The sequence below is a fragment of the Eptesicus fuscus genome, chromosome 8, assembly GCF_027574615.1.
Source record: "Eptesicus fuscus isolate TK198812 chromosome 8, DD_ASM_mEF_20220401, whole genome shotgun sequence".
NCBI lineage: Eukaryota > Metazoa > Chordata > Mammalia > Chiroptera > Vespertilionidae > Eptesicus > Eptesicus fuscus.
Genome location: NC_072480.1, coordinates 95,326,780 through 95,342,686, shown reverse-complemented (window position 1 = coordinate 95,342,686; position 15,907 = coordinate 95,326,780). Strand labels below are relative to the sequence as shown.

Sequence of the window (15,907 nt, the reverse complement as noted above, 5' to 3'; positions counted from 1 at the left end):
GGCAGGGGAGGGCAGTTGGGGGTGACCAGGACTGCAGGGGAGGGCAGTTAAATGCAATCAGGCCAGCACGGGACAGCAGTTGGAGTCAATCAGGCCAGCAGGGAATGCAGTTGGGGGCGATCAGACTGGCAGGGGAGCAGTTAGGCATCAATCAGGCCGGCAGGGGAGTGGTTAGGGGACAATCAGGCTGGCAAGCAGAAGCAGTTAGTGGCAATCAGGCAGGCAGGCAGGCAGGTGAGCGGTTAAGAGCCAGCAGTCCTGGATTGTGAGAGGGATATCTGACTGCCGGTTTTGGTCCAATCCCTTTGGGCCTAAACCGGCAGTCAGACATCTTCCATGGGGTCCCAAATTGGAGAGGGTGCAGGCTGGGCTGACGGGAACCACCCCCCCCCCCCCCCGTGCATGAATTTCATGCACTGGGCCTCGAGTCTATATACATAAAAGACAGCTACCGTAGTGGCTATAACTACCTAACATCCAGTCACTATGATGCCCACTGTGGCCAGCAAACTGGCTCAATCAGGGAGTGGGGCCAGTGGTCAACCTCTCGGCCCCTCTGCCTTGCCGACCTGCCCCTGATCGAACTCTCCCACCCCGATTATGAGCTGGGCCCGCTGGCCAAACACTCCCACCCTTTCTCCCAGCCAGCTGTGCCCCCTTCAGCTTGCCCCACCACAATAGGCCTGCAGCCCCTCCCCCTGGCCAGCCCACCCCTGATCGCATCCCCCACCCCAATAGGGGGCAGAGCAGGGTGGCCAACCTCCTGCAGCCCCTCTCCGTGGCTGCCCCACCCCTGATCTCACCCCCAACCCCAATATGTGGCAGGGATGACCAGCCAACCTTCGGCAGCTCCTCCCCCAAGTCGGCCACACCCCTGTTGAGCCCACACCACCCTGTTTTGCCTGCAGCCCCTCACCCTGGCCAGCCCCACCCCTGTTTACCACCCCACCTCCTGCAACCCCTCCCCCTGACTGGCCACGCCCTTGATTATCTCCTACCATTCTGATCGACCCACAGCTTCTCACATCTCAGTGGCCGGCCATCCCCACAATGGGCCACCACCATCTTAATCGGCCTGCAGCTCCTCCCCCTGGCCAGCCCCATCCCTGATCTCTCCCCCACCCCAATATGGGGCGGGGTTTGCCAGCGAATCTACTGCAGCCTCTCCCCACACCCGGCCCCATCTCATATGGGTCCCCCTTTTCCGATCAGGGGCAGGGCTGGCCAGCCAACAACCCATGACCCCTCCCCCAGGCTACTGGCCCCAATTGGCACCCCCCACTCACCCCATTCAGGGGCAGGGCTGGCTGTCCCACTGCCCACAACCCAACCCCCATGGCCAGCCCCACCACTAATCGGACCCCCAGTCCCAATTGGGAGCAGGGCCTGCCAGCCAATCACCCATGGCCCCTTCCCTTAGTAGGCCTGGCCCTGATCGGGGGCCCTAATCAGGCCCTGATCCAGGCAGGCCACAGGCCAACCTCCTGCCATGTCCTCCTCCCAATTGACCCAGCCCCAATCCACCCTGATTGGGACTGGGCCCCCCTGGACCCCACCCATGCACAAATTTGTGCACTGGGCCTCTAGTTAATGGATAAACCCTGTCAATATCTTATTTTATAAATTTGCCTAGCACTGACCCCACACTTCTATGGATCATCACACTCATACACTCTATCTTTCACATATAATTCCTCAGATTTAGCAGAACAAAATGTACTCTGTGAGAAGCCACATCCCATGTAGCTTAGGGTCAGGAACTGGAGAAGGATGCATGCAAATGACAAGACTAGACAACAAATATGAATTTGGAAACAGGGAGCCAGGTGGAGAGTCTTTCTGAAGAAGAAAGGCTTCACTGGTGTCCAGCCCCTGCCAACCTTTAATTCAATTTTAGATACACATATTGCCCTTAGTCAGGCAGCCAAATCCATTAGCAGCCAGACTATCTTAAAGGTCAGTAAATACTAGTACAGATTTACTTTGAAACTAATTGGTCAGGAAATTGCTTGAGCCACCATTGTCTTGACTAAACAATCTGTGCATAGCTTTGGTGTAGCCAGAGCTCAAGGTCCACCAGCATTCCGGGATCCTTGTTTACACTTTCCTGATAGCATAGACAATGGGTATCTTCCAACATCTCCCCCTTTTCATTTTCTTAATAAATCTTGAAAAGTTGAATGCCATCTGAAGGGTTCGAGTCCTTTTAAGACTCTTCATTCCACATCTGCAGACTAGAAATAAACATATTAGAACAAGAATGAGACAGGCAAAAGTGATTATGCTAAGAGGCAAATGTAAGGAGATCCAGTGGAATGGATTAAATTCTTTCATGTCCTTTTTAAATTGTTGGCAGGCATCTAAAGAATTAGTTTGTAAGTTTGCCTGGGATAATTATACAATATGTTGTTGTAGTTCTAAAATATCAAGGGTTATATTACCTTTAACCCAAGCACTAAGAAGGTGATTTTTTTTTTTTATTGATTCCAAAGGGTATAAGGTACTATTATAGGGAACAAGGGTAACACAAATCTGGGGAAAAATATAATGACACTGCAAAGATATTCTTTGCTCTAAGCTGTGGATTTTATCACCCATCAACAGGACTGTAGACTTTAGTGCCAATAATACTATCTCAAACTGGCTATCAATTCTTTTTTGTATAGACAGGTTCTTAGTTACATTTTCCTTAACTTGTTGTACAAACTGAGAAGTTTGAACAGTTTGTACCACAGATGAAGCAGCGATGCCCACAGAATTAAGTAACATTACAAGGGCAAAGATTCCTGCAATTAACATTCCAATAAATCTTTTTTGTCATTTTAAGGTTTTTACCAGATCATGTAACAGTTGGTAGGTTTGATGAGATTCCCAAGGCTGGCTTAGGTTAGTAGGAACACAAGTGAAAGCAAGCTGTTTTAAAATCATGAGGGAATCCTTTTGGAATGTAGAATTAATACAATGGGATAATGTGCATGACACCTCATACAGATTGCTTGTAGCACTAAGGAGTATCTGGATGGGGCCTGAGAGGAGTACAAATGGATCAAATACACAGGCAGTGGCAAATACTGTCTTATTGGGAGTTCCTCATAAGGTACAAATGGAATTATGTGAGCTATAGTTAAAACGCTACCATTTAATAGATGCAAGTGCAGCAGCTAATTTCTATTGTGTATTTTTTAGGGGCCAATTGTCATGTTGTAATTGAGACCCAACAACTCCTCCTCCATGCCATGAGATGGAGTGATTAGCTTCAACATATAGATAGGATGTGGTGCCCTTCCATTTTAGGGTGCTATTGTAATTATACACAGAACCGTGGGGGCTCTAATCTACAAAGGAAAAACTGTTATTAAGTTTGCTGCTGGTGGGGTAGTCTTGTCAATGAATTTCTTCCTCGGTGGGGTGCCATTCATAAGACTTTTTACATAATGGCTTAGGGGGGGGGCGGTTCTTAGTACAGTTACATTTTCTGTACCTCTCCCCAGAGCAAGTAGTTATAATAGATGTATTTGGGCTTTTGCTTCCCCCTCTTTGGTATCCATGCTAGCCAGAAGCCTCTCTTTAATTCTTCATACAAAGGAGCAGTGGTTTGATTCTGTGTCATACAAAAGGGAAGCTGGGTGGCGACACCCGTGTAATTATACTTTGCCCATATACTTCTTTGTCCCACCCGTGGTCCTTTTGGGTGACCAAGGTGTTTGGTGTTATTGGTGACTACATTAGGCAGGGGATCAGCCCATGTAAGGGGTCTTACCCATGGTGGGTCAGGAACGTAAGTCAAAATACTTCCCCATTTGCCCCTGGTAGTATTACCACACAGCTGATGACTGCTAGTATTGCAAGAAAGATGTTCTCAGGTGTTCATGGGGTTCTGGTCTCTGCACAAATTCGCTCAGCTTCCTGGACCGTCTCCTTCACCATCCCCCAGGTGACCTCCGGGCTGTTTGTCATCCGCCTTGTCCTCCTCCCACTCCTTGTCTTCAGTGGGTTGTTTGGGTCTGTTACTATTTTCGGCTGGGGTAGCTGACTGTCTGCAGCTGCAAGGTGTGGATCCAAATGCAAGGTTCTCATTAATCTGGCCAGTTCCTCCCTCGGATCCATGTTGAAGTTTAATATTTCTTGTGGAAATCCACACGGGCTTGGACATGTTTTCTGGCAATACACAAGCGTGTCCTCGACCAAACGTTAACAGGGGGTCGGGGCCCTTCCATAAACCAGACTTGAGATCTTTCCATTTAACTAGACCATTTCCCTTTGGCTTATTCTGACACCAGTGTATTTCCAAGGGTGTCTTGCCATCGGCATCACAAGTGAAAAAATTTAAAGTAATTAAGGCTTGGTGTAGTCTACTTACAGACGATTTCTCCATAATCCCCCCTTTTTGTTTTAAATAATATTAAGAGGCTTTTGGAAAACCTGCAATGTGCTGAATTTTCTACTTTTTACAAAATTGCTGGAAATGACAGCTTGTGTCACTGAGTCATTTTAATTGAGTAACAGATTTGTCATTTCTTCTATAGAGATTTTTAGATAAGGTCTTAACCAATTAATGTCCTTTAATAACTTCTAAAAAGTCATTTAAGGTTTTAAGGCAATTCTCTTTATATTTATACTCTTTAAGGCCTAATATATTGACTTTTAATTACAGTTTCTAAATATCTGAAGGGCATTTCCCTTTATTTCCTCCCATAGTGATCTTTAGGCAACATTTAGGGAATTTCTTTTAAAAACTTTTTTCTTTCTTTTAAACCGAGCAACAAACTTGGTTGCTTCTTGGATGCTGGCCAATGCTGCCATGCATATGTTTCAAGTAAAAGTAACTTTCTTTTTACTTATGGTGTCTCATTAATGGTGAAATTTAATGCTTGAACAATAATTTTTAGTTTACTTTGTAAATAGTAGCGGAAGAGATTTTAAAATTTCTCTTTTTTATTAAGCTTAAAATTTATGTTTAAACAGCATTCTTTTTTGGCTAGTGCTCATTTACATACATAACTTGATAAGGGTAGTGGTCTAGTCTTTTTTTAAACTTCCCTCAAATTTTATGACCCTTTTATAACTTTTGTAAATAGTTAACTTTAGAATTTTTTTCTTTCTTTCAAAATTCTTTTTTTCTCTTCTCATCATATATATAACCTTTATAAATTTTATACTTTCAAATTAGTCTTCAAACCTTCTTTTTATGTCCTTTAAAAATGTATTTTTTTGCCCTAACCAGTTTGGCTCAGTGGATAGAGCGTCGGCCTGCGCACTGAAAGGTCCCAGGTTCAATTCCGGTCAAGGGTATGTACCTGGGTTGCGGGCACATCCCCAGAAGGAGGTGTGCAGGAGGCAGCTGATCGATGTTTCTCTCTCATCAATGTTTCTAACACTCTATCCCTATCCCTTCCTCTCTGTAAAAAAATCAATAAAATATATTTTAAAAATGTATTTTTACTCTAATATTCTTTCTTTCTATTATTAATATTGTAAATACCTTCAGGTATCTGTATAGAACTTTTTCCTCCTTTTCCTTTAAAATATATGTCTTGCCTTCCATTATCAAAACTATACAATACTAAAAACTTAATTCTTCAATGTAAATTAAAAGTAAACAGCCAGCATTTTTTAGATTGACATTTATCAACATAACTTTTGTAATTATTCTAAAAGATATTAATTAAATTTAAACCAGTTTTTATATTAAAAATTTGGTTCAAATCATAGAATTAATCCTCCTTTTTTAATTGGGCCAATAAAATATTACATCCTAAGTTGAAATTTTACTATACATAGTATACATGAGGACTACAATATATTTTGAACTACTACTTTCTCCAGAGTAAATATAAAAATTATTTTTCTAAAAAATGAATTTCTAAACTTTATGAATTCTATATAATTTCTTCTAACTTAATTTGAACTTTAAACTTTTAGAAGCCTCAAATTTTAGGTGGCAAGTTAAATACTTAGCATTTCTCACATTAGTCATATTTTTACATTTTAAGGATATATTTTAAATAAAATACAAGACATATTTAATTAATAGATTCAAATTTATCCTCTAGATGTTTTATATGAGGTAAACACAGGTTAATAATTCAGTATTTTTGTCATTTTAAAATACCTGGATATTTAATAATTTTATTATTTAATTCAGCAATGTTCTAAAGTTTTAAGTTACCTAAGATTTTGGAAAAACTATGTTTGAGGCTGGTGAAAAAGGCAGGGGGAGGAGAGGGCAGGCCCGCTTGAATTTTAAAGCTACTATATTCTTCCTTATAGATAACATTTTAAGGTTGCTGCTGCCGCCAGGTTCTCTGCTTTTACAGGGAGAAACGCGACTGGATTTTTATCATTAATATGTTTATAATTATTACTGAGAAGCTTTACCACAAATTCTTCATTTAGTTATATCTATTTATTTATGTTTTAACAACTTTGAGATTTTAAAGCTAATTACTATCTAAGGCATTTTCTTTTGGCAAATTTTGTAACAGAGATAACTTACTGACTTTCAGTGCCTTTAATGATAAAGTATTACTTTTTTTATTTTATAGAAATAGGAGTGCTTCCAAGATTTGAGAGGCAACTTTAGAATGTGGTACATTATTATTAAAAATTACCATTATTATGGAAACATTAATCCTATTGCCCAAATACAGCCTGTATATTTTCTTGTGTCATTTTTGCCATCTTTTAAAGAAAAAGCAGTCTTGGGTTTATTCTGTAGTATCCGTGAAGAGATTGGGGCTCAAGTAATCACCCAAAATCAGGTGGGGTGTTCGCATTTTCTTAAGCTTGCTTTTCTCTTTATGAGTACAGAAATCCTAGATGCATCCCTAAATTCTGAGAAATGTCTCATTTGTCTAAATTTTAAATGATGAACTTGGAAATAAAAACATGGCAAAAATGAGACTTTTAATAACACTCTAGAGTGTGGGTGTCCATGTTACAGGATCACTAAAAGATCTAGTAATATTTTAATTACTTCTCTTTTTCTAAGGAATTTTAAAGAGGTTGAATCTGCGTTGATTGAATTGGGAGGCAGAATGCTTATGCTTTCCCCTGAGTGCCACCTTGTGTCCTTTTTGGTTGCCTACATTCTTTTTTTTTTTTTTTTTTTAATGTCCTGTTTTTCCACAAAGTCTAATTTGCTCATAAGCTTTTTGCATATAATTTACCTGATTCTATAAGTCACTGTTTTATTATCTGATTTGGGAAATGTGGGTCAGTTACCTTTATAATAAGAAAAGCAAGTCTCGCTGCCACTGTCATGTCCTTTAATCTTCTCAGATAGCTCTTTGCATAGGTGATTCTATTAGCAGCGAATTAAATGTTTCAGGATTAGGACATGGAGATGGAGGGGGCCATGATGGCCATTCCTCCAATTTTTCTTTCTGCTCCTCTTTAGGAGTGGCGGTTGCGGGTGAGGAGGTTTATCCTCCTTTGCCTCTCTAAAAGGCTCTAGCAAATGCAATACCATGTTCCACAAGTAGAAACAATTTGGAGGCAAGCTTTTCCCCTGCTGCTTTTTTCAACTTCTGACATACACTTTTCCAACATTCAACATCTAATGTACCCTCTTCAGGAAACCAAGTATTATGTTCTATAATAATATGCAAAAACTGTAAGAGAATGCCTTCTGACACTTTAATCCCTTTATCCTTGAACATGCAAACCAAAAGTCTACAATAAAGTTTCTTCCTTTTTAACCAAATTCTGCTCCATTAGCCTGGCAAAAGACATTCCCACCCTACTTACAGTTTGAAATTTCTGCAGCTAGTGTGGGCTTTGCACGTGGAGAATTTTTCCCACCTTTTCAGTGATTTCTTCTCCACCTATCTGGTGAACTTCGTTTTCAGCTCCAGCAAACATTCTCCAGATGTCCTTTGTTTGAGGCACCAGATGTGAGAAGCCACGTCCTGCATGGCCTGGGTTCAGAACCTGAAGAAGGGCTGCAGGCAAATGACAAGACTAGACAACAAATATGAATTTGGAAACAGGGGGCCAGGTGGAGAGTCTTTCTGAAGAAGAAAGGCTTCACTATTGCCCAGGCCCTGCCAATATTTTATTCAATTTTAGATACACATATTGCTCTTAGTTATGCAGGCAATTCAACTAGCAGGCAGACTATCTTAAAAGTCAGTAAATACTAGTAAAGATTTACTTTGAGACTATTTGGTTAGGAAATTGCTTGAGCCACCATTATCTTGACTAAATAATATGTGCATAGCTTTGGTCCTTGCCAAAGCTCAAGGTCCACCAGCATTCCGGGATCCTTGTTTATACTTTCCTGATAGCATACACCAGGGGTCCTCAAACTACGGCTCACGGGCCACATGCGGCCCACCCAGGACATTTATCCGGCCAGCTGGGTGTTTTTGCCGCCACTGCCTGTCCTGCTTAGCAGCCGACTCATCCCGGGCCCACAGTGTGCATGTGTGGAATGTGCGCAGCACTCTCCGACTCCCCTCCTTCTCTCTGAGGGACAGTGAACTGGCCCCTGTTTAAGAAGTTTGAGGACCCCTGCCTTAGACAATGGGTAGATTCCAACAGTATTCCATGTAATAAGAAACTCTTACTGCTCATATCTGCGTTTGAGTTTGTATCGAATCGATCTGATTATCGTTCAAGTTCTGAAACATTTTAGTTATTAAATCTCTTGGTCCACTCGGTTGGGTGTTAGCCACATACACTGTATGCGGCTGTTACTAGTTCAGCTGTCAGGCCCCATCTTATTTCCAAGTTCTTGGGTGAGGCACCCGCTGTGTCATTTTTAGTGGCACACTTTGAACCTGGCCCTGAAGGGGGAGGAGTGGGCACTGCTGTTTCAAGTCCCCTCACCTGAGAACAGGTGTTTGTTTACCAGCCTTCCCTGCTGCCAGAGAGCTGGCCGCCCTGCCCTGGCACAGTTGGTCTTGTCAGACTAGATGGTTCCAGCCCCTTTGGAAGCAGGGTTATCTCCCTCTGTTCAAGTTCCTGGCCCTCAGCCCAGAGCCTGGCCAGTGGGGGGAAGCTCCAAGGGTGATGGGGAAATTGGACAGTGTTCCTTTAAGGCAGGTATCCAGGAGGGGAGCCTGGGTACCTGTTGTGGACACGGCCCTGAGCTGCAGGAGCTGCAGTCCAGGCCCAATTAGCAGGGAGATAGGAGGGTTTTTGTTTAGCTTAGCAACCGCCTGCGCGTCCTGGAGGCCCATGGGGTAACTCTGCCACCAGAGGCCCCATCCGCACCCTCAGCCCGCGGGGGCGCTGGCAGCCGCGCACCTGGGCGCTGGGGGTCTCAGGGCACCAGACCAGAGAGGGACAGAGGGTGCCGCTGCCCCCGCAGCCTCAGCCCCGCGAGCCATCTGGGCGTCGGAAAGGGGGTCTCCAGGGCTTCGGGGCTGAACGCCCAGAGAAGCTCCTTTTCCTGGGGAGCGCACTAGAGCGCACCCAGGCAAACGGGAACCCCAGGATCCCCGCCCCGCCCGGGCCGCCTCCTCCGGATCCTTGTGAGCAGGGGTGGATGGAGCCCCGCAGCCCGGCTCCCCGTGGTCTTGAGGCTCCAGCAGCAGCGAGGACAGCATTTCCAAGTCGGAGCCATGAAGGTCGCCGTGTTGGACCTCGGGTCTCTCTTTTCCAAAATCTTCAAGACCTCGACTGCGACCCCGGCGTCCCCGGCGGTGCCCTCCCCGGCTGTGAACTCCAGCAAATTGGAAGGCGCTGCCAGCGCGGGGCCGGCGGGCACAGCGCTGAGCACGGCCCCCACCCTGCGCCTCCTCCCCGCCTTGGCGCCCGACTCCCCCTGCACCCCGCGGGGGGCGCCCGCCGCGCCCCACCCTCCGCTCACCGCCTCCTACCCCAGGGTCTGGGTCGCCAGCCGCGCCTCAGAAGCAGTAGGGACCCCCTTGTCCCTGCCCAGTAGCCCCAGAGCAAGCAAAGTCCAGTCCCCGCCGCAGGACCTGCCCAGGACCTGCCCCAGGACCTGCCCCAGGACCTGCCCCAGGACCTGCCCCGGGCCCCGTCTGGCGGTGGCCGCAGAGCCCAGAGCTCCCCGGAGCTTCTGGGGGCGGGGGCGCGGTCGACCCCGGTCCCCGGCGGGGTCTGGGCGGCGCTGCCATCCATCCGGGGCGCAGTGGGTAGCAGCAGTTCAGCCTGGAGCCCACGGAACCCCCGCCAGCGTGGCCCCGGAGACCCAGAGCCCAGCGCTTGGATGCCCCCCGGGCCGGGCCCCAGGACCCTCTTCTCCACCCTGCCGGGCATCGGCGAGGAGTGGGCCTCGGACAGCGACTCGGAGGAGGCCGGACACGCGTGAGTAGCTGCAGGGTCCGGGCTGTCCCTCCATGAGACCCCTCCCCTCTGTCTGCAGCAGCCGCTGCTGGGCCCGCTTACAACACTGTGCTGTTGGCCAGGACTTCCACCAACTCCCCTGGGCCGACTCCCTGACCATTTCCGGGTCCTAATTCGGTGCATTTTTGTTCTTTTTAAACCCGCTGGTCAGGCTTTTGCTCAGCTCTCCCCCAGACAGCCCTCTGCTGTTCACCAGAGGGCGGAGTGGACATGAAGGGGGCTTGGAGGGGAGTTGGTGCCACTTCTGACTCAGCCTTGGGGGTTGTCTGACAGCCTGGTTTCCCCCAGGACTCTGAGAAGAGCTCAGGTCCCTGCCTCTAATGCAGAACATGGCAGGCGTGCAGGGCAGCTACCATTTGAAGAAATGATGCCTCCCTACTTTTCAAGGATCAGCCCCAATTCTTATCCCAAGTGGGATGGGTTTTCCCCATGCAACATCCGGTTAATTTGCATATGTATAACATCATCTGGCACCCAGGGCACTTGCCATGCCCAGGACACCTCTGATGTCTACCTTAGAGCTCCTGGGGCTTTGCAAAGTGCCCTCAGGTTCCCGGGAAAAGCTGACAACCATTTAGCTGGGAACTGGAGGACATTTCCCTCAAAACACACGCACACACACACACACACACACACACACTCACAGGCACACAGGTTCTTTCATCACCATGAGCAGGAATGAAAACACTCTTCTTATAAAGTGTACATTTTAGAATTCAGGTGAATTTAATTTTTTTAATGAAGTTAAGTGGGTGCAAAAGTATTCAGCTCTCTGAATCCTACAAGAGAATAGTGAAATGGTTAAAGGCATACACCAGGGCCATTCCTGAATGGAGATTTCTGCCTTATGATCTGGTGAAGGAAGAAGAGTCAGATCTGCTAGCAAAGAACCCTCCCCCACCCCAACCCCACCATCCCTGACTCCTCCCACACACATCCACACCCACCTCCACCAAAAATAAATTACCTGGAGAACTTTTGCATTAAGACTGATTCTAACCTATTCACAATTTAAATGATTACATTTTTACAAAACTGCATGACATTTACCTCAGTTCTAAAACAAGCAGTTAAATAAGTTTTTTCTTTTCATTTAAAATATTGCAGTATGAAATGCATGAATCGACTGATTTTTTTTTTCTTAAAGAAAATCGATTGCATTTGGATAAGTGGCTAGGTTACATACAGGTGAGGAATTAGACCTTTGTTATCGGCTACTGGTCCTTAATATTTATGCAATTAAAGTTTTATGAGCAAACAGATCTACACACTGATCTTAAACTCGAGTCCTAGTGCTTTTAACAAAGAGGAACTGGAAACACATCAGTGTGACCAGTGAGAGAACTGGGGTCACTGTCCACAGTTGGGCATTTCAGTCCATGTTTGTATTATCTACACACTTTTAGTAGATACTTTTAAATACCACTGTATTTGGCATTACGGATAGAAGTGACTATTTTGCATTAGCAAATGTATTGCTTTTACTAAAAATGCAGACAAAGAATTGTAGATAATTGCTGTGAGAAGTAATGTGCACAGATATGTACATTCAAGAATTTTTCTGGTAATGAACTTGTACTCTCTGTAGGACATCAGCCAGCCCCCTGCGTACAGCAGGTTTTTGTTATTTTATTTACATGTACAAATATCCATATTCCCTTTCTTTCATACTTCATTCATTTTTTAATTAGAAAGTATACAAAGGGGAAATACTACAGACTCTACAGACTTTTGCATATTGCAGTATATTTTTTCCCTCTCGGATTTCTGGGGTGGCTATTTATAACATTGAATAAACAAATATCATTCAACAGTGGATTTAAATTATACAACTGACACCTTGCCTGCCAGTTTGCGGATAGCTGCAACTAATCATTAGCTTGCTTCATGTTGAAATGGTATATTTAGTTTTCTAAAGCCCAGAGACCTGGAGAGGGGAGGTGGTTAAAGTAGAGGTAGGTGCATGACACCTCCAACTATGATCTTCTGTCTCAAGATTGCTTTGGCTCTTTGAGGACTTTTTGTAGTTCCACATAAATTTTAGGGTATGGATGAACCTAGAGGGTATTATGCTAAGTGAAATAAGTCAGATAGACAAAGGCAAATACCGTATGGTTTTACTTATATGTGACATCTAAAAAAAAAGTTAAAACAAAACAAAAACAGACTCATAGAAACAGAGAACAAAATAATAGTCGCCAGAGGAGAGATGGGGGATGGGGGAGAAAAGGGAAGGGGAATATAGTCAATAATATTGTGATAAGTTTTCATGGTGACAGGTGATTACTAGAATTAGCGGGGTGACCACATTGTAAAGTATAAAAGTGTCAAATCACTATATTGTACACTTGAAACTAATATAACTAGTATATATTGCATAACAATAACCTATATAATAAAGAGGCAATATGCAAATTGACCATCACATCATGTGGTCACAAGATGGCCACCCCCATGTAGTCACAAGATGGCCATCACAAGATGGCAGCAGGGGAGTGCAGTTGGGGGGCACCAGGCTGGCAGCCAAGGGCAGTTGAGGGCATTAGGCAGGCAGGCAGGTGAGTGGTTAGGATCCAGTGGTCTTGGATTGCAAGAGGGATGTCTGACTGCTGGCAGTTGGACATCACCTGAGGGGTCCCGGATTGGAGAGGGTATAGGCTGGGCTGAGGGACAACCTCCCCCCATGCACGATTTTTGTGCACTGGGCCACTGGTATATTATAAAGAAGCTGACAGTCTCAAGAAAAGGCCTACCTCAGTCAGACTTTTGTTTTACATATTAAATTTGACAGGTTTGTAATCACATTTCATTGACTGACATGAGCATTGCTGAAATATGTATTATACAAATCTAAGCTTCTTAGCATTTAAAATAAGAGCTGGCTTTTCCATATCTACTAGGTGCCAGATGCTGCATGCATCTGTAGACATTATCATGAATCCCCCAAACATACAAGTTAGGAATGTTATTTCATTCTACAGATGAAGAAGTGGAGGATCAGAAAGGAAAACAGTTGGTCTAATTTCACTTGGCTAATCTGTGGGAAATGTAAGAAGCAAATGCAGGCAGTATATTATCCACAATATGTGTAACCAAGCAGTTTGGTTTTTAACAAATTGTTTAAGACGGTAATGAAAAGTAAAACCTACTTCTAAGGTAGTTGGTGGTATTTTTCCTGTAGCAGACCTACTCTAAAAAATTGTACTCTTTCCAATTAAAATACATTTGAAAAATAAAAATTATGATAAATATGTAACCTAAAACTAACTTCCTCAGAATAATATTCCTATTAATACCGATAAAACCAAATTTAAAGCTTAATTTTATCCACTTGAAGTACAGATAACAAATGAATTTTAGCATAAAAAGCATGACTTATTTAAAATAAAGCATTGGTTTAGCCAACTCTAGTTTATTATTTAATAGCAAATCAAATATTTTATTCATTCTAGTAAGGCAGTAATGAGCAAACATGTTTTACTAGAGAAAAAAAAAATGAAGCATAAGGAATTAGCTATGGCCCTTGCAAGAGGAAAGAATATACTTGCACATTAGACATTTCACTTTAAAGTGTCTTTAGAAGACGCCTTATAATTAAATATTTACAACTGTAGTCCTTGCCAGGCCCTTATATTATGTTCATCCAATGAGTATATTTATTTCACATAACATTTAACAATTAGTATCTCTCTTGCTTATTGCTTTCTAACATAAATGATGTGATTTTGATGATCTAAAACAATCTAACAAGGTATTTGTTTTAAAGATTCATTAAAGTGACCATTTCTAAATTAATCACTAACTTGAATTTCCTACAATGAGATTTCAAAAAGTTATGTAATAGCAAATATGTGTCCCTTTCTTGTCTTTTGTTATGAAACCACCTTTTTATGCAAAGCAGAGACAGTAGCTGACCTTGCTCAACCTAAGTTCCATTGTTAGAATTTGTTGCCAGTTCAAGCCAGCTAAATTATGAGACACTTTGAGCTGAGCATCTCGTGTGTGTGCCTGTACTCCCATTCCAAATACACTCTTAATCCATATACTTGTTCCTGTTGGAAACCTGTTTTTGTCTCAGACTGACCACGAAGCAGGATGCAACCCTATTTTTACCAGAAAGCATTAGTGAGTTATTCTTGCATTAAAAGCATTGAGGGGGAATGTATATTTTATTAAAAATTTTCTTGGGAGATCAATGGTGACTTATATCACACATTGTAAAATATTTCACTACAAAACTTTCCTTACTTTTATTTCCAGCAATGGCAGACTAGATAGTTTGAGACCAACCACCACCTGAGTGTTAACTAGAAAAGAAGGCAATGAGCAGAACACCACCCCGCCGCCACACACACACACACACACACACACACACACACACACACAAGGAGTTAGGATGAGATGGAAATAGACCAGTCTAAGAGAGACCTAACCCCAGATTGAAATCGTCTTAATTTTTTATTGGATTAGGGTGATTTGGATGCCTAGAGCTCCCAGCCCAGTCTGCTGTAGAGACAAATTTAATCTCCTCTGAATGTAAGCTGTAAGCAACAACTTTATATTGGTTATCAATGACACAGTTTAAACGTAAGAATACAGAAAGGTTGAATATAAATGTATGGATGAAGTGAAAATTCTACTGTAAAGGAATCTAGTGTAGCTTTTATAATATTAGACCTAGCAGACTTTAACCCATATAATGAAATTGACACATTATACTGATCAATCAGTTATTACAAGGTCTTTGTTTTCTGCTCTACTAATTAAAAGAATAAATGAAATCAAATATTAAAAAACATTTTTTGGGGAAAATTTTACTATTTTGATGTTGCAGTTTAGGAAATTGAACTCTTCATAGAATAGAATTAGGGGCTGTTTTTACTTTGAAAGCCTGATAAATTCTTTATAAAAATATTTATAAAACAATTTTTGGATTGTTTGTGGGTTTTTATTTAATTACTAGAGGCCTGGTGCACAAAATTCGTACATGGGGGGGTGTTCTTCAGCCCAGCCTGCACCCTCTTGCAATCTGGGACCGCTCGAGGGATGTCAGACTGCCAGTTTAGGCTCGATCCTGCAGGGATCGGGCCTAAACTGGCAGTCAGACATCCCTCTCGCAATCCAGGACTGCTGGCTCCTAACTGCTTGCCTGCCTGCCTGATCACCCCTAACCACTCTGCCTGACTGCCTGATCGCCCCTAACCACTCACCTGCCTGCCTGATTGTTCCTAACCACTCACCTGCCTGCCTGATCGCCCCTAACCACCTCTGCCTTGGTCCCCGCCACTGTGGCTTTGTCCAGAGGGACGTCTGGAAGGCCGTTCGGCTGTCTGGTCTAATTATCATATTACACTTTTATTATTATAGGTATATATTCCTTCTTTCACTTTCTACTGATAAATGTATCATAAAGTAAATGCTTAAAAGTGAGAAAAAATATTGGATGTTAACAAATGTTATTGAGCCCATTTATTCAAGGTGTAAGATGGTAACATAAAGTTTCTGTTTTCTAGTTCAAAACAGTATACTACTGGCAATTTCCTATGATATCACCTAATAATTATTGTCCCAGATATTTTTCAGCACTCAT

At 43.4% G+C, this 15,907-nt stretch overlaps 1 protein-coding gene and 1 pseudogene across 1 annotated transcript in view; one reads left to right on the top strand and one right to left on the bottom strand.

Annotated features, from left to right (window-relative positions):
- The window catches only part of LOC103295476 (plasma kallikrein-like), a 218,455-nt pseudogene that overhangs the window by 45,637 nt on the left and 156,911 nt on the right, over positions 1–15,907 (bottom strand).
- The window catches only part of FAM149A (family with sequence similarity 149 member A), a 40,856-nt gene continuing 34,518 nt past the window's right edge, over positions 9,570–15,907 (top strand). The window contains exons 1-2 of the mRNA XM_054720270.1: positions 9,570–9,833; positions 9,893–10,278. Of these exons, the coding sequence (XP_054576245.1) occupies positions 9,570–9,833; positions 9,893–10,278 (650 nt within the window). The remainder of the gene's footprint in view (positions 9,834–9,892; positions 10,279–15,907) is intronic.